Source organism: Salmo salar, chromosome 09, assembly GCF_965601325.2.
Source record: "Salmo salar chromosome 09, fSalSal1, whole genome shotgun sequence".
NCBI lineage: Eukaryota > Metazoa > Chordata > Actinopteri > Salmoniformes > Salmonidae > Salmo > Salmo salar.
In genome coordinates this window covers 35,190,448-35,213,561 of record NC_138299.1, presented here as the reverse complement: position 1 = coordinate 35,213,561, position 23,114 = coordinate 35,190,448, and the positions used below count along the sequence as shown (strand labels likewise).

Here is a 23,114-nt window from a genome sequence, read left to right as displayed (position 1 = left end):
GGCTCTCTCCACAGTAAGACACGTAACCAAGGCTCTCTCCACAGTAAGACACGTAACCAAGGCTCTCTCCACAGTAAGACACGTAACCAAGGCTCTCTCCACAGTAAGACACGTAGCCAAGGCTCTCTCCACAGTAAGACACGTAGCCAAGGCTCTCTCCACAGTAAGACACGTAGCCAAGGCTCTCTCCACAGTAAGACACGTAGCCAAGGCTCTCTCCACAGTAAGACACGTAACCAAGGCTCTCTCCACAGTAAGACACGTAGCCAAGGCTCTCTCCACAGTAAGACACGTAGCCAAGGCTCTCTCCACAGTAAGACACGTAGCCAAGGCTCTCTCCACAGTAAGACACGTAACCAAGGCTCTCTCTTTGTTACACACACACATAACCACCCCATGGTGTCTGTGTGCTGGTTGGTCCTTAATGCATCTGTTTGATAATGTTTACCCATTTGTCTCTTTAAAGTAGCATTCCATGAATTATAGTAGGGAGTGTTGAGTGAGTACACACACACACAGAGAGGTATCTGGCTAGGGCTGTGGTGGTAAGGGTAAAAGCAAGTGGTCACATATCTCTCCCCCTGGGAGGATGTGTGTGTGTGTGTGTGTGTGTGTGTGTGTGTGTGTGTGTGTGTGTGTGTGTGTGTGTGTGTGTGTGTGTGTGTGTGTGTGTGTGTAATAAAGACAGTCAGGCAGTGACACTGATTCATCCCTACAGCAAAGTAGGGAGAATCACACTCAAAGGGCCAACCCTAACCTACCCCCTCAAGACCCACACATTACACCTGACACAACCTACCCCCTCAAGACCCACACATTACACCTGACACAACCTACCCCCTCAACACCCACACATTACACCTGACACAACCTACCCCCTCAACACCCACACATTACACCTGACACAACCTACCCCCTCAACACCCACACATTACACCTGACACAACCTACCCCCTCAACACCCACACATTACACCTGACACAACCTACCCCCTCAACACCCACACATTACACCTGACACAACCTACCCCCCCTCAACACCCACACGTTACACCTGACACAACCTACCCCCCCTCAACACCCACACATTACACCTGACACAACCTACCCCCCCTCAACACCCACACATTACACAACCTACCCCCCCTCAACACCCACACATTACACCTGACACAACCTACCCCCTCAACACCCACACATTACACCTGACACAACCTACCCCCTCAACACCCACACGTTACACCTGACACAACCTACCCCCCCTCAACACCCACACGTTACACCTGACACAACCTACCCCCCCTCAACACCCACACGTTACACCTGACACAACCTACCCCCCCTCAACACCCACACGTTACACCTGACACAACCTACCCCCCCTCAACACCCACACGTTACACCTGACACAACCTACCCCCCCTCAACACCCACACGTTACACCTGACACAACCTACCCCCCCTCAACACCCACACGTTACACCTGACACAACCTACCCCCCCTCAACACCCACACGTTACACCTGACACAACCTACCCCCCCTCAACACCCACACGTTACACCTGACACAACCTACCCCCCTCAACACCCACACGTTACACCTGACACAACCTACCCCCCCTCAACACCCACACGTTACACCTGACACAACCTACCCCCCCTCAACACCCACACGTTACACCTGACACAACCTACCCCCCCTCAACACCCACACGTTACACCTGACACAACCTACCCCCCCTCAACACCCACACGTTACACCTGACACAACCTACCCCCCCTCAACACCCACACGTTACACCTGACACAACCTACTCAAATGCATGTAGTTAAAGTTACTACTTTCACTCTTTGACATAGGTCCACTTAAATGACAGGGTGTCCCCAAATATTGAAGACGGGGGATGAAATAATACCCCAGGTAGAGACTGCAGCCCCTCCCTCCCCCTGGTTTTGACAGAGAAGAAGTGGTAGTGGGATGGAGGAGCAGCGTTGAGCCTCGTCCTGCTCTGCTCTGACAGCCATTAAAAGATAACCGTCTAGACTATGTGGATGGATCCTAGCAGGGAGGGGTGTCGTGTTGACGTGGAGCCCAGCAGCCAGGCCTGATCCTGGGCTGGGCCCTGCCTGTGAAAGGTTAGACAGATACCTGGAGCTCCTCAGAGAGGAAAGGGAAGGTTAGACAGATGGACAGATACCTGGAGCTCCTCAGAGGAAAGGGAAGGTTAGACAGATGGACAGATACCTGGAGCTCCTCAGAGAGGAAAGGGAAGGTTAGACAGATGGACAGATACCTGGAGCTCCTCAGAGAGGAAAGGGAAGGTTAGACAGATGGACAGATACCTGGAGCTCCTCAGAGAGGAAAGGGAAGGTTAGACAGATGGACAGATACCTGGAGCTCCTCAGAGAGGAAAGGGAAGGTTAGACAGATGGACAGATACCTGGAGCTCCTCAGAGAGGAAAGGGAAGGTTAGACAGATGGACAGATACCTGGAGCTCCTCAGAGAGGAAAGGGAAGGTTAGACAGATGGACAGATACCTGGAGCTCCTCAGAGAGGAAAGGGAAGGTTAGACAGATGGACAGATACCTGGAGCTCCTCAGAGAGGAAATGGAAACGACACCACTGGGACACAAAAAATAAATACTCATCACACCACACTCCACAAACACACTCCAAGGTTACTTTGCATTGGTTTGCTGCATACTGAGGTCACCTTATGGAGGTCCAGACATTCAGCTTCTGGATACTCACACACGCACACAGTTACAAACTCATACAGTCCCATTGGAAGGAAGAGGGTAGTCCCAGCCACTCAACATGTACGAAAGGTACAATCAGGTCAATTCAATTCAAAGCCAATGCGACAACATAATTTTCCAGCCCGGTCATCTGCGGCCACCCGCCTTGGAAAAGAGAGAGGCTGACATTGACAGTAGTCATTACATTGACACCGGCTCCCAACCTGAGCAGAGGACATGAGAGAGGAAAGAAGGAGGGGGGTTCAAAAAGAGGGAGGGATGAGAGAGAAGTGGAGGAGAACAAAAGGAGAGAGAGAAAGAGCGAAGATGTGAGAGGGAGTGTGGAGAGAGGGAGGGGCTGAGAGGAGATGTAGTGAAGCGGGGAAATATGGACAGGACACACACCTTTCACAAACACGCCCTCTAAAGAATACAACGCTCAAATCAACCCAGAAGGAGAGTTCAACTACAACACCATGGCCATGAGGCTTCCAACACATCTTCATTAGAACACAGTGGAATATTACTGATGCTGCTGGAACCACCACTCACCTTCTATTCTATTATCATTACCACAGTTGTTTTGTTTCCTTATGGTTGCTTATGGAGTCTTTGGTTTTAAGCTACAGTATATAACACCTATTATATAATGATTAATAATGATGTGATGTTATCACTATTATTACATGGTAACAGACACCTAACTATACCTATAACCCACCACTACCATCTAGTGGGCATTGATGGTACTGTCTTTTCAGAGACAGGCCACCTGCTGTCAAGGCAACAAAACAGCACATTTCTGTCAAGTAGCACCCACTTTATGATTCACTCTTCTGCTTAATTCTGTCAATTGTATGAAAGCAAATATTGTGGGACAAAAGCAACTAAAATGCTTCACCTAGATAGTAGGGATTGGCATGAGTACTCAAGTTCTCCATTCAAGGTTAATATTAGATTACTAATGAGTAATTAGCAAGTGAAATGTATGATCACTGACAAAAATAAAGTATATCTTAGACATGTTTACTTTTTGTGGAGTATGTGAAGTACATTGAAAATATGTTTAAAATGACATGCCTTAAATATGGTTTGATGAATGGGTACTAGCGAGGACTAGTAATAAACCATCTCGTTTATTAGTCACTTACCTTCAACTGAGAACTAACATTTAATCAAAAAACATGTCAACACACACACCAGTCCAGATCCACCAAGAGACAATGACAAACATTAACTATTATTTCAATATTAATATTTCATATTTAATGTCTTGACAGTAATGTGAATGAGGTTCTCTCTTCCCTAATCGACAGTTATTTGATGACAGACACACAAAGCATCCCAACTAAAGAACACGAAAATCATTTGGAGAAAGATTATTTTTATTTCTCCTTCTTTGATAAAGAGACTAGAGAACCTAGAGTTGTCTAGTCTCTGACCCAAATGGCACCCTACTCCCTACATAGTGTATACATTTTTACTAGAGCCCTATGGCTCGAATGCACTATATAGGGAATAGGGTTACATTTAGGACGCATCCCTAGTCTTCATTGGTTTGATCAAAGGGAAAGCAGACATGTCAGTTAATAACTTCAAATTAGCATACTGGGAGAGAGATTTGCATCACAATTTATGTCTTGGGTTTCTTCTAGTTCATAATGAAATGTAATCACATTGTCTCTCCGTTTTCCTCACTGAAGGTACAGCTACCTACCTACAGATAAACTGGACCTTTCAAACTAAATAGCTATGGAGAGCAGAGGTACTGGCATCAACCCCTAAGAAAAGCACAGTTGGCCATTTAACCATTGTGAATGTTATATCTATGAAGCCTTTATAATACTATGCTGTTCTCATTGAGATTTTAGTCATATTTTGCTTGGGAACCTTGTGAAAGATGAAATGTGAATAAATATCAATGTGTTGCATTGTGGTAAGTAGTACACTTCTACAAACGCCGTATCCCAAATGGCACCCTATTTCCTATATAGTAACTTCTTTTCACCAGAGCCCCATGGAGCCTTGTCAAAATATGTGCACTACAGTATATAAGGAATAGCAAAAGTAGTGCACTATATAGGATGTATCCACCGATCACACAGGAGTGGTCTTCAGTTCAGACCAGTGGTATTCAAAGTTGCAGGGGAACAGCAGTGGGGTAGGCAACAAAAATATTTTTTAAGATTTTATTTTAGAACAACAAATTAAGAGAACAGATTATTATATGGAACAATATAAATGTTTTTGAGAAAGATCATTTGAAGAAAACATTTTTTTTTTTTTTAGTAAATGTATTTATTGGTTTCTTTTCATTCTGATAAGAGATGAAAATGTAATGAATTGAAGGTTATTTGTGTTATAAAAATCCAAATTTACCAATTTTAAGGTTGTGTCATTAGATTTGGGGTCGGGTCACGAGAAATTGTTGTGAAAAAAAATGGGATCCCCAGGAATTCTGTCAGAAAAACATTTGGTCCCCGCTGAAAGTTTGAATACCACTGGCTCACTGTAAGAGGTGAAACGCTCCCCCTGATGGTTACTGTGGTATTTAAGGACAAGTTCCCTGCCACTTTCTATGCTACTGGCAGCTTATCAGACCCTCTGAAATTGGGTGCAAGAGGCCATTCTGCAGCTGCTCTCCTCATCTCCCTACAGCTGGAAACCTCTTAAAACCTGATCCCTCTCGCTAAGCACGCCTCGGAGCACGCCACACACTGACAGATAGGTGGACGGGCAGAGACGGAGTGATAGAAGGACAAGGAAGAAGGGCCAGAGAAAGACAGAGAGAGAGAAAGAGAGAAAGAGTCCTTTCTGACTGATTTTTAACACGAGCCAAATGAACCCAGCCCAGAGATTTATTGTTCTACAGCTAAGTCTTAAGGAGATAAATCAACTTACCATACCAGGCTTTAGAACTGAGGGTTTGACCATACCGTCCCTAAGAACTGGGCTCTGAAACAGGCCAATCAGTGTAATTTTGTAAATACCGGATCTCTTATGGCAAGACACATCATTGACTCAAGTTTCGTCAAAATCGGGCCAGTGCTGTCAGATATCTAGTGTGACTAACATACGAACAGACGGACCGAGACGGATCCACAGTCCCCTCCCCAGTTTCATCAATGAATACTGTCTGGCACAAAAACATATCACAGAAATAATGTGAGAATTGTAATAAATAATAAAAATCACCTCTACTCCTCAGTCTGCCCATGGAAAAAACACACACACCTCAGACTACTTAAGGAAAAACACACTCACACCTATACTCCTGTCTATCCATGGAAAACACACACACCACACACACACACACACACACACAGAGGATTGTCTGTTTCACATACACGTGACAAACATGTTTCAGGATTTTTGCAAAGTCAGCAGCACCTCATATTGTGCAAAACCTGTGCAGACAGACAGTATCGCATGCTTCCTGCTCAAAAGTTTTTGCAATCTGTTCAGGGTAGTGTTGAATGAATATTTGGTTGTAGATGCAATGAAACGCAACTATTACTATAAAATCCCAAATGACTTTGTAGGGACAGAGCACTCCCACTCACCTGGATGACTTTGTAGGGACAGAGCACTCCCACTCACCTGGATGACTTTGTAGGGACAGAGCACTCCCACTCACCTGGATGACTTTGTAGGGACAGAGCACTCCCACTCACCTGGATGACTTTGTAGGGACAGAGCACTCCCACTCACCTGGATGACTTTGTAGGGACAGAGCACTCCCACTCACCTGGATGACTTTGTAGGGACAGAGCACTCCCACTCACCTGGATGACTTTGTAGGGACAGAGCACTCCCACTCACCTGGATGACTTTGTAGGGACAGAGCACTCCCACTCACCTGGATGACTTTGTAGGGACAGAGCACTCCCACTCACCTGGATGACTTTGTAGGGACAGAGCACTCCCACTCACCTGGATGACTTTGTAGGGACAGAGCACTCCCACTCACCTGGATGACTTTGTAGGGACAGAGCACTCCCACTCACCTGGATGACTTTGTAGGGACAGAGCACTCCCACTCACCTGGATGACTTTGTAGAATTAGTGAATAGCAGAAACAGTTAGAACATGAGTATTTCTTCAGAAATCCAGTGTGTGACTGAGTACCTGTCTGCCACTCACCTGGATGACCTTGTAGAAGTATGCGTACTGCCGTGCAGTGTTCTTGTACTGGCTGAGGACGTCCTGGATGGCCTGAGTGGACAGCAGGTGGTGTACCTCTTCCTCCTCGTAATATAGGGGGGTGTCGTAGTCCCCAGGGAGAGTCTTGATGTAGGGCAGCCAGGGGGAGGAGGGGTCAGCCCGCTCACACAGCAGGTGGAGGGCCAGGGTCACGTTACCCATGGCCTGGAGAATACGGTCTTGGCTGTACAGGGGACCTGGGGGGGAGAGGGACAGTTACATAAAGAATAGAGTGTGTGTATGTATGTATGTATGTATGCATGTATTGTCGTGTCTTTGGGCCACCATTAAACTGAAGACATGTTTATCAAAATAACTCCCTGTAATTATTATCACGCGATTAAACTGATTAATCGTTTAACTGTAATTAACTAGGAGATCGGGGCACCAAGGAAAATATTCAGATTACAAAGTTATAATTTTCCTAATATAGCTTTCCTTTATTATAACATTATATATTAAATTATAGTATAGGCCGATTATCTTCTGGTTTAAATGGTGTATTTTACCTCGCGTCCAGTCTCATTCCAAACGTCGTAAATTGTTGTCTCTGCACGAATCCAGCCTTTACTAAAAGTCATCCATACATCAATTGTCTTAAAATCATTTATTTACTTAACTAAGTAATTCACAGAAAGTATACAAACAGTAGTTATCGTCACAAAGAATTGGTAGAGTAATGTGCCCTAGTGGGCTAAACTGGCATGGCTGGTGTCTTGTTAAAACAAAGGGTCATAAAAGGGCAGCTGAGAAGACACTACAGAGTTCATAAATATTAACAATTGATATGCTAATCCTTTGCACATGAACGCTCACTCATTCGGGAACAATTGCAATCAAAATATATATACGCCCAGTGTGTCGTCGGGATCCTTGTTGGAGAGTTTTGTCCGCGTTCTCTCTCTCTCGGTTAGAATGGATCTTTCAAAGCGACATTCATTAATGTCATTATAGAATGGATGTTTCGTCGGTCTTTGCGTTCGATGATAGAGTACTTAGCTGCAGACTAATAATTAATATCAAAGACTTGTTCTTATTCTGTCAGTATCGATAGTCTAAAAGTTAACCACGTGGTGTAGTTAACTTTCAGTAGAGGAATTGGATGGTCAAACCTATTGGCCAACTTGTCATGGAGTGGAGGCCTGGTCTGAAGAAAGTACGGGTGGGGGTTTTATACGTGAACATAGGACCAGGCGTCATGCGACAAGCCTGTTCTGTCTGTGTCCCTGGGGGGCGTGCCGATGACTGATTTAAGCTTTGAACAGAAATACATTCTATCACATTAACATCAGTACATACAGTGGGGGGGAAAAAGTATTTAGTCAGCCACCAATTGTGCAAGTTCTCCCACTTAAAAAGATGAGAGAGGCCTGTAATTTTCATCATAGGTACACGTCAACTATGACAGACAAAATGAGAAGAAAAAAAATCCTGAAAATCACATTTTAGGATTTTTAATGAATTTATTTGCAAATTATGGTGGAAAATAAGTATTTGTTCACCTACAAACAAGCAAGATTTCTGGCTCTCACAGACCTGTAACTTCTTCTTTAAGAGGCTCCTATGTCCTCCACTCGTTACCTGTATTAATGGCACCTGTTTGAACTTGTTATCAGTATAAAAGACACCTGTCCACAACCTCAAACAGTCACACTCCAAACTCCACTATGGCCAAGACCAAAGAGCTGTCAAAGGACACCAGAAACAAAATTGTAGACCTGCACCAGGCTGGGAAGACTGAATCTGCAATAGGTAAGCAGCTTGGTTTGAAGAAATCAACTGTGGGAGCAATTATTAGGAAATGGAAGACATACAAGACCACTGATAATCTCCATCGATCTGGGGCTCCACGCAAGATCTCACCCCGTGGGGTCAAAATGATCACAAGAACGGTGAGCAAAAATCCCAGAACCACACGGGGGGACCTAGTGAATGACCTGCAGAGTGCTGGGACCAAAGTAACAAAGCCTACCATCAGTAACACACTACGCCGCCAGGGACTCAAATCCTGCAGTGCCAGACGTGTCCCCCTGCTTAAGCCAGTACATGTCCAGGCCCGTCTGAAGTTTGCTAGAGAGCATTTGGATGATCCAGAAGAGGATTGGGAGAATGTCATATGGTCAGATGAAACCAAAATAGAACTTTTTGGTAAAAACTCAACTCGTCGTGTTTCGAGGACAAAGAATGCTGAGTTGCATCCAAAGAAAACCATACCTACTATGAAGCGTGGGGGTGGAAACATCATGCTTTGGGGCTGTTTTTCTGCAAAGGGACCAGGATGACTGATCCGTGTAAAGGAAAGAATGAATGGGGCCATGTATCGTGAGATTTTGAGTGAAAACCTCCTTCCATCAGCAAGGGCATTGAAGATGAAACGTGGCTGGGTCTTTCAGCATGACAATGATCCCAAACACACCGCCCGGGCAACGAAGGAGTGGCTTCGTAAGAAGCATTTCAAGGTCCTGGAGTGGCCTAGCCAGTCTCCAGATCTCAACCCCATAGAAAATCTTTGGAGGGAGTTGAAAGTCCATGTTGCCCAGCGACAGCTCCAAAACATCACTGCTCTAGAGGAGATCTGCATGGAGGAATGGGCCAAAATACCAGCAACAGTGTGTGAAAACCTTGTGAAGACTTACAGAAAACGTTTGACCTGTGTCATTGCCAACAAAGGGTATATAACAAAGTATTGAGATAAACTTTTGTTATTTACTAAATACTTATTTTCCACCATAATTTGCAAATAAATTCATTAAAAATCCTACAATGTGATTTTCTGGATTTTCTTTTCTCATTTTGTCTGTCATCGTTGATGTGTACCTATGATGAAAATTACAGGCCTCTCATCTTTTTAAGTGGGAGAACTTGCACAATTGGTGGCTGACTAAATACTTTTTTCCCCCACTGTAGCATCTCAACGTATTCCAAATAGCTTTATCCTTATTAATACATTTTATACAACCATTTAGATGCAAGTCCCATAGCTGAGGCTATTATATAAACAGTATTATGGTAATATGGCTATATTGTTTCTTCTGAGTATAACAAAATTGTACCAAGCGGACCAGTTCGTAGCTGGATTCTTCACCAATCTTTTATACCTTCTCCAGAACATAAATGTCGTTTGGTTCCCCAATTCTGTGAGTTGGAAGAATTTCCTTTGTCTCTCTATGAAACCCCTCTGTGTCTCAACTGGGCCAGGCGGCAGGACATTCTCCTTTCGAATTTTACGACCCCTTCACACAGGGCCTGGGTGGGGGGAGGTAGGTTGGGGGATGGTGCAAGGGGGAGGGGGTCAACTGTCCTCCCTGTACTCAAAGAGGGCAACGTCATGACAGTATGTATGTATGTATGTATGTATGCATGTATGCATGCATGCATGCATGCATGCATGCGTAGGGACCGTAGGGGAGGACTCAGCGGGGGGGTTCAAATGTCAGAGGACAAAGGGTAGGATGGCATCACAGTACATTGGCCTAACATTTCCACTTACCCAGGACAGAGTTCTTGGCTGATTCCACAGTCATCAGCATCGTCCTGGGGATCCACAGAAACAGCTCCTCTGCCTGAGAACACAAATGTTACGTCAAAATGGACACTGACATCATGTGGGAGAAAAGTTTGGCCCCGTGATTTTAGTCTACCTCAGTCTTAATTGAATGTAAGTGTTCATTGTGCTTTTAAACTCTTCCGACAGTGTTACGTCACTGAATAAACTTACACCAAGTCACTGAGTGAAAGAGAGAGAGCACCTGGGCATCATTAGAACAGCTCTGCTTGTTGGATCAGCTGTAAGTGGCAGCCATTTTCAAATGTTACTAATAACAAGAACAGAAAGTCTAAACTTCCTGATTCTACCAGTGAAATGAAAATAAGCTTGTTCTAGCTTATGGTGTGGATAATTCTGATGTTTATGACAAAAACCTAATGTTGTTAATACAGTAATGACTATATGCCAGTGGCAGAACCAGGGTGAAATGTCCCTTTAATGACAACAACCCAGGTGATGTTGTTTCACCCTGACAACTACTGCCATGAACAGAGTCCGTCCAGTTGTATGGACCCACCTTGATGTCCTTGGTGGCCCTGAGGCCGAAGCCCTCGCCAGCGAAGTGAGCGATCTCAACCCCCTCGCAGGAAGCTCCATTCTCCTGAGCCCACGCCATCAGCTCCGGGAAGAACTCCTCTCTGCTGCCCTCAAATATCACAGAGATACCTGAGAGAGAACAGACACACTTATGATTCAACTATTCATATTTAAACTATATAGACCATGGCTCAAATCAAGCTTGTGTGTGTGTGTGTGTACGTACACACACACGTTTTACTATACTTGTGAGCAATGTTCCCTCAAAAAATAATTTGGCACTGAGCAAATTTCAGGTGTGCCGAGCCAATAACTTGAATGTTGTGAAAATGATGTACAATTTCCGGTGTGCGTTTACTGTGAACACTGAGGCTGTAACCGCTTTAAGTTATAGTTTTAACAGTAGTTTACTGTGAACACTGAGGCTGTACCCGCTTTAAGTTACAGTTTTAGCAGTAGTCAAGTAGGCTACTGTGGCTATTTGATAATAATGAAGGCCTACCAGAGTGGTCTACCATCAAAAACAATGGAGAAAATGCATCCCATAACATGGAAAATAGCTGTTGTTTCATTCAGCCTACATTGGAAATAGCTGTTGTTTCATTCAGCCTACATTGGAAATAGCTGTTGTTTCATTCAGCCTACATTGGAAATAGCTGTTGTTTCATTCAGCCTACATTGGAAATAGCTGTTGTTTCATTCAGCCTACATTGGAAATAGCTGTTCTATCTTTCTACGTGTTCAACGTAGGTCTACAAGCCATAAGACCTTTGGAAAAAACATACAGGGCTTGACATTAACCTATTTATTCACTTGTCCTTCAGACAAGGTGACTGAAAGTGTTGTTTAATGCAAGAAACCACTTTACACAATAAAATGAAACATTATTACAGAGAATCAGACAAATTATTCTACCTTATGCTACCCTCTGCCTATTGGCTACATAGCTTATTCAAGCCTGTCTCAAAATACAACACTGTCCATTCAAGACAGAAAAGCTATTTACATGACTTTCTTTTCAAAGATGGCTAGAAATGCACACATTCTATGCACTTGTAGGAAGCAATCACTCCCCCATTGATGACTACAAATGATCTATAACTAGCAAAGGATATGAACAAATGTACGAATGTGCACACATGGCTACATGCAGCCTCCGCTTTGATCTCAAAACTAGCACATCTACTGACGACCGCTCATGCTGTAAACACAGTCCAGTTGAAAGTAAATGGCACAGATCCACATATGGCAATGGTCTATTTGCATATAGGCATACAGCAGCTCTGATTGGTTATGGTGCACCGGTCTGTGTAGAGAACGGGCCTGAGTCGTGCATGTCAATGCAATAGAATCCTACTCTGATTCGTTCTGCCTACAACAAAATATCTTGCATAGTTCGCTTTGTTTCGGTATGTTGCATTGAAAGTGGCTAATATTGTGTTGATTCAATCACAATTCCCACAGTAAAGGGAAACGTTTATAGTGTTAACTAACGGGGAAAACTCTAGAAAGTTGAGTGAAGTTCAATCTCGTGCTTCTCTGTGCGGGCTGATAATTCTTCTGTGCGGCAGTCCCGGAGGAGGTGCGCCCGCACGCAGCTTAAAGGGAACATTGCTTGTGAGTAACAGAAGTCCTCACAAGAACCGTAAACCAACTAAAATTCAAAGAAGTGAGGACATTTTGCCGGTCCTCACTTAGAAAAAAAGGCTATTTTAGGCTTAGGGGTTAGGGTTAGAATTAGGGCTTGTGTGTGTGTGTGTGTGTGTGTGTGTGTGAGATCCAGCCGACCTTTCTGTTTCTTCCTGATTTTCTCCACCAGTCCTCGTATCTGGATATACTCCTCCCACTCTTTCCCTGGAGAAGGGGCAGCACTGCTGCATTCTAATGGCACAGACATACAGACATATCACACGATAAGTTACATAGCTACAAGAATCACATAAAGCCTGTTTCCCAGACACAGATCAAGCCTAAGAATTCTCAATGGAACACGTAAAAAAAAGTAGTACACTATAAAAAAAAGTAGTACACCATATAGCGGAAATGGGTTGCCATTTGGGACGCAGCGTTGGTACATACTCTGTAGGAGGTCTGAGATTAGGTTCATCATCTCTTTGGGGGAGACCACGGCCGTGGCGCCTGTCCCCGACTTCTGAGTCTTCACTCTACTCTTCCTTCCCATGGTGCAGCTGGTCAAAGCAGGGCAGGGGCTGAGGAGGAGAGACAGACAGACAGCACTAAGTCAGCTGGTCAGAGCAGGGCTGGGAGGAGAGACAGACAGCACTAAGTCAGCTGGTCAGAGCAGGGCTGGGACGAGAGACAGAGAGCACCAAGTCAGCTGGTCAGAGCAGGGCTGGGAGGAGAGACAGACAGCACTAAGTCAGCTGGTCAGAGCAGGGCTGGGAGGAGAGACAGACAGCACTAAGTCAGCTGGTCAGAGCAGGGCTGGGAGGAGAGACAGACAGCACTAAGTCAGCTGGTCAGAGCAGGGCTGGGAGGAGAGACAGACAGCACTAAGTCAGCTGGTCAGAGCAGGGCTGAGGAGGAGAGACAGACAGCACTAAGTCAGCTGGTCAGAGCAGGGCTGGGAGGAGAGACAGACAGCACTAAGTCAGCTGGTCAGAGCAGGGCTGGGAGGAGAGACAGACAGCACTAAGTCAGCTGGTCAGAGCAGGGCTGGGGAGGAGAGACAGACAGCACTAAGTCAGCTGGTCAGAGCAGGGCTGGGAGGAGAGACAGACAGCACTAAGTCAGCTGGTCAGAGCAGGGCTGGGAGGAGAGACAGACAGCACTAAGTCAGCTGGTCAGAGCAGGGCTGAGGAGGAGAGACAGACAGCACTAAGTCAGCTGGTCAGAGCAGGGCTGGGAGGAGAGACAGACAGCACTAAGTCAGCTGGTCAGAGCAGGGCTGGGAGGAGAGACAGACAGCACTAAGTCAGCTGGTCAGAGCAGGGCTGGGGAGGAGAGACAGACAGCACTAAGTCAGCTGGTCAGAGCAGGGCTGGGGAGGAGAGACAGACAGCACTAAGTCAGCTGGTCAGAGCAGGGCTGGGAGGAGAGACAGACAGCACTAAGTCAGCTGGTCAGAGCAGGGCTGGGAGGAGAGACAGACAGCACTAAGTCAGCTGGTCAGAGCAGGGCTGAGGAGGAGAGACAGACAGCACTAAGTCAGCTGGTCAGAGCAGGGCTGGGAGGAGAGACAGACAGCACTAAGTCAGCTGGTCAGAGCAGGGCTGAGGAGGAGAGACAGACAGCACTAAGTCAGCTGGTCAGAGCAGGGCTGGGGAGGAGAGACAGACAGCACTAAGCCAGCTGGTCAGAGCAGCGCTGGGAGGAGAGACAGACAGCACTAAGTCAGCTGGTCAGAGCAGCGCTGGGGAGGAGAGACAGACAGCACTAAGTCAGCTGGTCAGAGCAGGGCTGGGGAGGAGAGACAGACAGCACTAAGTCAATCACTCATCTAAAGTGGATTCTTGAGAGAGACATGACAACAATCACACATTTCTTAATCAAAACAAATCACAGATTTTTTGTCCAAGTCGTATTCACAGAAGAAAAAAAAAGAACTGAAGCAGGGAGGGACAAACTACATGAACTTGTCCAATAAAAACACGTTGTGTGTGCTAATTAATGACCCAGGCAACAAAATAGGGTAAGCGTTCCATTCCCAGCCCTCGTGAGCACAAACAAAAGTTGTATCTACATGTAATGGCCACTAGAGGGCACAAGACACTGCAAAATCTAAACTGCGCCAATGCCTTCAGAGTTAAAGGGATACTTAGGGATTTTAGCATGCTAGTACATCCAGACATTGTGCTAACGTTAGTTAGCATTGGCTCACGAAACTACCTCTAACTTCCTTCATACTAGAAACAGAGACATAAAAAATGGTATCCTCATTGCCAAAATCCCAAAGCATCCCTTTAATGTTGAAGCTTCAAGGCATAGTGGTTGGCTGGGCATGTAAAACAAGAGGATATTTTTGTTCATATTGGCTCAATATCAATCCCACATCTACTCTTGATAGTTAAGGGGAAGAACAGGTACCCATAAAGAAATCATACACAGATTTCTCAAGAGAAAACATTTAACTGTGCTTTAATACTTCAACTGAGAGGACATTACATCATCATAACAGACTACTATGATATTAGCCAAGTATCCAGTATGTATCCTGTATGCCCAATGTTTGTGTTTCTGCAGGTCAACAAGCCTTTCCTGAGAAAACTGAATGAATAATCATACTATTTTGCTATGTCATTCTGATTAACAATTTTTCATATGCTGATAAGGGCATTGTGCTAAAATTGTGTACCAGCAGTTCTTGGCTGATAGCCTACTCCACACTTGCATAAGGACTAGGTTATGCACTACTGTCCCCGCCTGTTGTACGGGGAATCTAAATTCTAGAGGCTTAACCAACACTGTAAAAAGTAAAAATAAAGTTGTTTCAACTAACTGGTTCCACAGCCTTTTATTACTATTATTATTATACACTCAACTTTTCAGTCAAAGTGTTACCTGAACTTAACATTTTTAGTTGTCCCAAACTTAGCTCCAACATGAGAAAACGTAGGCAAAAATTCAGTCACTTAAAATTATTTGTTTTCACAAATTGTCTCATATGTTCATTCAATTATAAAAGGTCTATTTCATTTACTTTTTATGCGGTGGAACTAGTTACGCCACAACATACACACCTTTTAACATATGTTTTGAACTTACATATTTGACACATGTTAACATACATGATTACAGTGTGCATGTTCATTTATACAGTAATTATTATTCAACATGTCCTCACCTGGAATTTGAACTCCCAACCTATTGGTTCACAGCATTCCAATCTTCCTGCGACACCACCTTGTCTGTATCAATGACTGAGTTGAAAACGTATTGCTTCAGTTTGCACTTCAAAGTAAATATCAGCTCTGTTAAAATACACTTAACAAATATTTAGCAAACAGATTAAGGAGTAATATTAAAACAGAATAATATGCTGTACCAACAGTAGACAATTAAACAGAAAAACCTCAAATGGCTTAAATAATAAATCAAATGAATGATGAGAGAATAGTCAGATTAACTGATAATGACACAGACATGGTGGCATAGCAGGAAGGTCAGAATGCCATGAACCAAGAGGTTGTAAATTCAAATCCCAGGTGTGGACATGTTGAATAATAATGACTGTATAAATGAACATGCACAATGTTAACGTGTGTCAAATATGTACGTTGAAAACATTGTATGTTAAAAGCACAGTTTATGTGCATGTAAACAGTTGCACAGATATTTTTTGTTAAGATGCCCAAATAAAAATGCATAGCTGAACCAACAATAGAGACTAGTTGAGCAAACATAGTATTTTAAATTGACTGAATTTTGGCCAAAATTCTCAAATTGGAGCTAAATTTGGGGCAACATTTTCTTTTTTTGTTCAGGTAACACTTGGACTGAAAAGTTGAGTAAACAAAAAAGGCTGTGGAACCAGTTAATAAATAATCATTTGTGGTGTTTATTTTTTTACAGTGAATATCTGAGAGTGTAAACATTCTAGAATGTTCTACTTAGTTTTCAGTCTAGTAGTGAGCGAGATGAGCATCTCATGTAAAAGAATACCAGTAAAAGGCATTGCCATGGTAACGTGTGCCTCTGCCAGATTAAAACAGCCTCAAGCAGTCAGTAGAAATAAACATGGTGTCACACAGAGAGAAACTACAGTACAATGCCTGTGGTCCAATGTGACAGGTCTACACTAGTAAACTGACAATGTACAGGGCTCTACAACGCTACCATTTTCAGGGCATATGTGCCTACATATTTTGCTGTGCTACCTGGAATTTTTCATTTGGAATTAAGGATTTTTGTAAGGATTTCTTCGCTTTCCCGCAGCCTCAGTAGTATGCAAACGTGGTGGCACAGAAAGAAAGGACAAGGTAGAGCTTCTTCAGGGGATGAGCTTCAAAATTAGCTATGATTCATAGTCTACGTTTACACAAGCAGACAAATCTGATATTTTTTTCCACTAATTGGTCTTTTTACCAATCACATCAGATCTTTTCACATCAGATCGTTTTCAGAGCTGGTCTGATTGGTCAAAAGACCAATTAGTGGAGAAAAAAAATCTGAATTGGGCTGCCTGTGTAAACACAGCTATGTAGGCCCAATTTAGACTATCTTAAAAATATATTTTTCTGGTGCTCCTAAAACCTGAATTTTGTCATTGCTGTCAATTTTTATCACTAAAGGGCCAATCTGTACTAACTACATACATTTTTGGACTTATCAATGAATGATATAAACCCATTCAGTGTTTCCCTTTTATGCATTAAGCAGTGGCACACCAACACTGCAATTAAAAATTCTGTGTAAACTTAAAACGACTACAACCAGATATAACATAAATAAAAATAACTTTGTATCTGCACAGTTCTTCCTGTAAATGTGTTTTTGTCAAGTTAGCAAATTGTTAAAAGTAGTCATTGTGCATAGAGTTGTATGGTTTGTTAAACTGAAATCAAATGTTTTTCTTTGGCATACATTTTAAAGTGAAAAATCGGAATCTCAGCGTAATTCCATTACCATGGAACTGCCCTCAGGTGAATGAAACTTAATCTTTTGTAAAAATGAAACATCAAAAGGTAGTATTATTTTTTTATAATATTAAGTATTATTTTTATTACAGTATTAGGCTGCTTTGTCCTTCTCATTGGCATAATGATTGCTTTAAATAGCCATGGTAGTAGTGTCAAAGTTCAGTTAGCATTACATATGTGGACATTTTAGGAGTCATGTTTATTCATCATTCCCCTCTGCAGCTGCCTCGCTCCCTCTCCGTCTCTCCGTCTCTCTACTCACCCTCTCAAGTCCAGCCTTCTCTACTCACTCACCCTAACTTCCTCTCTCGCTCTCCCTTCACTTTCTCTGTCACCTTTTAAACCCTATTCCTCTCAGAGGAGGCTGGTGGGAGGACCTATAGGAGGACGGGCTCATTGTAAAGACTGGAATGGAATAAATGGAACGGTATCAAACATCAACATATGGAAACCACGTTTGCCTCCATTCCATTGAATCTATTCCAGCAATTACAATGAACCCGTCCTCCTATAGCGCATGCTACCAGCCTCCTGATATACCCCCCTCCCCCTCACTTTGTCACCTGCTCTTCTTGCAGCTCCTCGCAAAAGCCAAAGAAATCCGAGACTCAACCACCATCACAACAGTTCAAAGTCATTTTTGGCAGCAAGAAACTTTACTTTCCAACAGCACATCCGCTTTGAAGGGAAATTAATGGGCACCGAGTGTGCCTGCCTTTCACAGACACAGCAGCACCACTGTATACATGTGCCAGTTGAAATACAGTTGATGCTGCCACACAATTTAGGCTTATTCCAGGTAATATTGGGGACGGAGGATAAATAAGACAGAGTGGGACAGCTGCTTGTATGTTTATGGGTGTATTCCAAACAGTCCTATGGGCCCTGGTCAAAAGTAGTGCACTGTATAGAGAACAGGGTGCCATTTGAGATGGACCTATGGCCTAGCCAAGAGCTAGGTGCAGGGCCAAGGAGGACAGCTGTGTCACAGCACCGTGTGACGGCCTGCCGTTATGCTGTCTTCCTGTTCTTAACATTCAGGCTATAGGCTGACAACAGTGGCTGGAAGAGTGAGAATAGAGAATGGGAGGCTCCTAAATCCTTTTAACAACATGCATGTAGTAGTGACATACACTGAGATTAGAAAACAAAAATCTAATGCAAAGGTAACATCTTACAGGAATCACTTTGGTAGATATGTGGTGTGAAGTCCTGCCCCAGTCAGTCAGGCTGACTGACAACAGTGGCTGGGGGGGTGACAACAGAGAATGGGAGGTTTTTATCATTCAACAGCATTCAGGGACTGACCGACAAACATATAAACTCAGCAAAAAAAGAAATGTCCTCTCACTGTCAACTGTGTTTATTTTCAGCAAACTTAACATGTGTAAATATTTGTATGAACATAACAAGACATAAAGTGAACAAGTTCCACAGACATGTGACTGTCTGAAATGGAATAATGTTTTCCTGAACAAAGGGGGGGTCAAAATCAAAAGTAACAGTATCTGGTGTGGCCACCAGCTGCATTAAGTACTGCAGTGCATCTCCTCCTCATGGACTGCCCCAGATTTGCCAGTTCTTGCTGTGAGATGTTACCCCACTCTTCCACCAAGGCACCTGCAAGTTCCTGGACATTTCTGGGGGGAACGGCCCGAGCCCTCACCCTCCGATCCAACAGGTCCCAGACGTGCTCAATGGGATTGAGATCCGGGCTCTTTGCTGGCCATGGCAGAACACTGACATTCCTGTCTTGCAGGAAATCACACACAGAACGAGCAGTATGGCTGGTGGCATTGTCATGTCAGGATGAGCCTGCAGGAAGGGTACCACATGAGGGAGGAGGATGTCTTCCCTGTAACACACAATGTTGAGATCGCCTGCAATGACAACAAGCTCAGTCCGATGATGCTGTGACACACCGCCCTAGACCATGATGGACCCTCCACCTCCAAATCGATCCCGCGACTGAGTACAGGCCTCGGTGTAACGCTCATTCCTTCGACGATAAACGCGAATCCGACAATAACCCCTAGTGAGACAAAACCGCGACTCGTCAGTGAAGAGTACTTTTTGCTAGTCCTGTCTGGTCCAGCAACGTTGGGTTTGTGCCGATAGGCGATGTTGTTGCCGGTGAGGACTGCCTTACAACAGGCCTACAAGCCCTCAGTCCAGCCTCTCTCAGCCTATTGTGGACAGTCTGAGCACTGATGGAGGGATTGTGAGTTCCTGGTGTAACTCGGGCAGTTGTTGTTGCCATCCTGTACCTGTCCCGCAGGTGTGATGTTCGGATGTACTGATCCTGTGCAGTTACATGTGGTCTGCCACTGTGAGGACGATCAGCTGTCCGTCCTGTAGTGCTGTCTTAGGCGTCTCAGTACGGACATTGCAATTTATTGTCCTGACCACATCTGCAGTCCTCATGCCTCCTTGCAGCATGCCTAAGGCATGTACACACAGATGAGCAGGGACCCTGGGCATCTTTCTTTTGGTGTTTTACGGAGTCAGTAGAAAGGCCTCTTTAGTGTCCTAAGTTTTCATAACTGTGACCTTAATTGCCTAACGTCTGTAAGCTTTTAGTGTCTTAACCGTTCCACAGGTGCATGTTCCTTAATTGTTTATGGTCCATTGAACAAGCTTGGGAAACAGTGTTTAAACCTTTTACAATGAAGATCTGTGAAGTTATTTTGATTTTTACGAATTATCTTTGAAAGACAGGGTCCTGAAAAAGGGACGTTTCTTTTTTTGCTGAGTTTATAAAGGTGTTGTAGAAAGGAATCACTTGGGTGATATGAAATATCACTGGTGGTGTCTGGGATTTGGGACAGCCTAAATGTGACATTCAGATCCCAGTTAAACAGTGTGCAGGCTAAACTCCAACCCTCTTCTTCCACTCAAATGGACAAAGGCTTTGACCCCCTTTCAGTGGTTTTGGCCACTAGCATGCCATGTTATTGTTCACTTGCTCTGGCCCTTGACACTGTTTGAAAGGCTGCCAAGAATCCTCCACCAACACAAGTATGCATCCATTAGGACCAACCAGACCAAATGAGGCACCAGTGAATCAAAGTTCCAAACCCTAAACTACCCTACTGTGCGTCACAAAATGGAGGGGTGATAGTTCACTCTAAAATCAACATTTATTGATTGTTGTCAGACCCTCCATTTGGCTGGATCTACACAACCAACATACAGTTGGTTATTGTCCTGTTGAAAGGTGAATGTCTCCCAGTGTCTGTTAGAAAGCAGAGTGAACCAAGTTCTGCTCTAGGATTTTGCCTGTGATTAGCTCTATTACGTTTATGTTTATCCTTTGGAGGCTGTAATCGCTGCCAAAGGTGCTTCAACAAAGTACTGAGTAAAAAAATCTTGTTTCTCATGGTCAGAGTCCTTTAGGTACCTTTTGGAAAACTCCAAGCGGGCTGTCATGTGCCTTTTACTGAGGAGTGGCTTCCCTCTGGCCACTCTACCATAAAGGCCTGATTGGTGGAGTGTTGCAGAGATGGTTGTTCTTCTGGAAGGTTCTCCCATCTCCAGAGAGTAACTCTGGAGTTCTGTCCGAGTGGCCATCGGGTTCTTGGTTACCTCCCTGACCAAGGCCCTTCTCCATTTCAGAATGAAGGAGGCCATTGTGTTCTTGGAGACCTTGCTGCAGACATTTGTTGTGTACCCTTCCCCAGATGTGTGCCTCGACACAATCCTGTCTCGCAGCCCTACAGACAACTCCTTCCAAGCCATGAGGTCGTTTTTGCTCTGACATGCAGTGTCAACTGTGGGACTTTATATAGACAGGTGTGTGCCTTTCCAAATCATGTCCAATCAATTGAATTTACCACAGGTTAACTCCAATCAACTTGTAGAAAGGATGATCAATGGAAACAGGGTGCACCTGAGCTCAATTTCAAGTCTCATAGCAAAGGGTCTGAATACTTAAGTAAATAAGGTATTTACATTTTCTTGTTTTAATAAATTAGCAAAAATGTCTAAAAACCTGTTTTCGCTTTGTCATTATGGGGTATTGTGTGTAGATTGATGAAGAATTTTGTTAATCAATTTTAGAAAAAGGTTGTAACGTAACAAAATTTGGAAAAGGGGAAGGGGTCTGAATACTTTCCGGATGCACTGTGAGGTTGCTACAACCTAGCCTACAAATTAAAGTTTATAACGTAGGTGCACAGGTCAAGAGACAAATTGGAGTAATCAAGGTGTGTTGGTTAGCCTTAGCCAGCTAGCTAACATAAATCTCATTCCTCTCTGTTTGAGCCAGGTGTTTGAGTAGGCTAAATTAGATAGCTAAGTAAGTGGAAAAAATAATGAAATATGAAGCTCTCCTTCTGCTGCTTCAACTTAATTTTTGAAGAAATTAATTTGTTAAAAACTGGTCAACTATTGCCTTTCTCTCTTTGAGTCAACTACTCACCACATGTAATGCACTGCAGTGCTAGCCGTATTCTCTGATCCTTTGATTGGATGAACAACATGTCAGTTTATGCTGCAAGACCTCTGATAGGTTGGAGGACGTCCTTTGGAAGTCGTCATAATTACTGTGCAAGTCTATGGGAGGGTGTGTGAATCATGAGCCTCCTAGGTTTTGTATTGAAGTCAATGTACCCAGAGGAGGACAGAAAATAGTTGTCCTCTGGGTAAAATTGTTGTCCTCATTGCAAAACAGTGTTTTAATCAGTTATTTGGTGTCGTGAAAGTATAGTACAGCTGTATCTAAAAAAGGATAACTTTTTAAATGTTTCAATAGGATGCCCCCCCCCAAGATGTTACCTTGCTATAGAAGGATTGTTGACCATTATAAAAAGGGCTTTATTCATCCTGACTTCCCTCAAGGAAGCTTGTTGCTTAAAACGAGCTAATCAATTCCACTGTACTAGCTAGCTAGTAGGATAGCTAGAAAGCAGTTGACACTCACTGGCAACAGATGACTTTAAAATAGCTTCCCAGTCCAACTGAACTAGCTAGGTCTGTCAAGGTATCTAGCGAGCCAACTGAATCACGCCATCAAACTGGTTAACAGTCGTGGTTTTGCAGTGTACTGTAGCAGACGAGCCCATTCATTTCTCTTGTCCAATAAACATATCGTAGAATGTGATTATCAAACTAGTACGTTAAGGTCTCTCGCTCGTTAGTATATAGAGATGGGAAACAAACAGCAACATGAGTCTTTTTAAAAGGCAACATTATAACACACTTGCTAGCTAGCTAACCAGCTAGCTTGGCTCGCAAATATGAAAGCGACGTTCGCGCCGCAATGCAGGAATGACAGGTAAAGCTTTAGCTAAATGGCAAGCACAATGACTAGTAATATCAAACAGTAATTGCATGCACATAATTGCTAATAACTTGCTTTATAAACTAAGTTACCTTGTAATTGAGTACAGTAGCTAGTTCCTCTCCTGTCAAACTGGAATTCAAGCCTCTTGCACAAGGTAGGGGAGCAAAACCTAACATGGATGTTGATTTGGGCGAGCCACAAGTG

At 43.9% G+C, this 23,114-nt stretch overlaps 1 protein-coding gene across 3 annotated transcripts in view; it reads right to left on the bottom strand.

Annotated features, from left to right (window-relative positions):
• LOC100195551 (actin-histidine N-methyltransferase) overlaps positions 1-23,102 on the bottom strand; it is a 43,885-nt gene extending 20,783 nt beyond the window's left edge. Inside the window, exons 1-7 of one of the 3 annotated variants that reach the window (XM_014211268.3) lie at positions 23,000-23,096; positions 15,832-15,907; positions 13,107-13,237; positions 12,816-12,908; positions 11,008-11,156; positions 10,434-10,506; positions 6,884-7,140 (exon numbers count right to left, since the gene is read on the bottom strand). In XM_014211268.3, coding sequence (XP_014066743.3) covers positions 6,884-7,140; positions 10,434-10,506; positions 11,008-11,156; positions 12,816-12,908; positions 13,107-13,209 — 675 coding nt within the window. In that variant the 5' untranslated portion in view covers positions 13,210-13,237; positions 15,832-15,907; positions 23,000-23,096. Of the gene's footprint in view, positions 1-6,883; positions 7,141-10,433; positions 10,507-11,007; positions 11,157-12,815; positions 12,909-13,106; positions 13,259-13,354; positions 13,381-15,831; positions 15,908-22,999 lie in introns of all 3 variants that reach the window. The other 2 variants (XM_082955749.1, XM_014211267.3) reach the window with 2 other exon arrangements.
• Between the last annotated feature and the right edge of the window lie 12 nt (positions 23,103-23,114).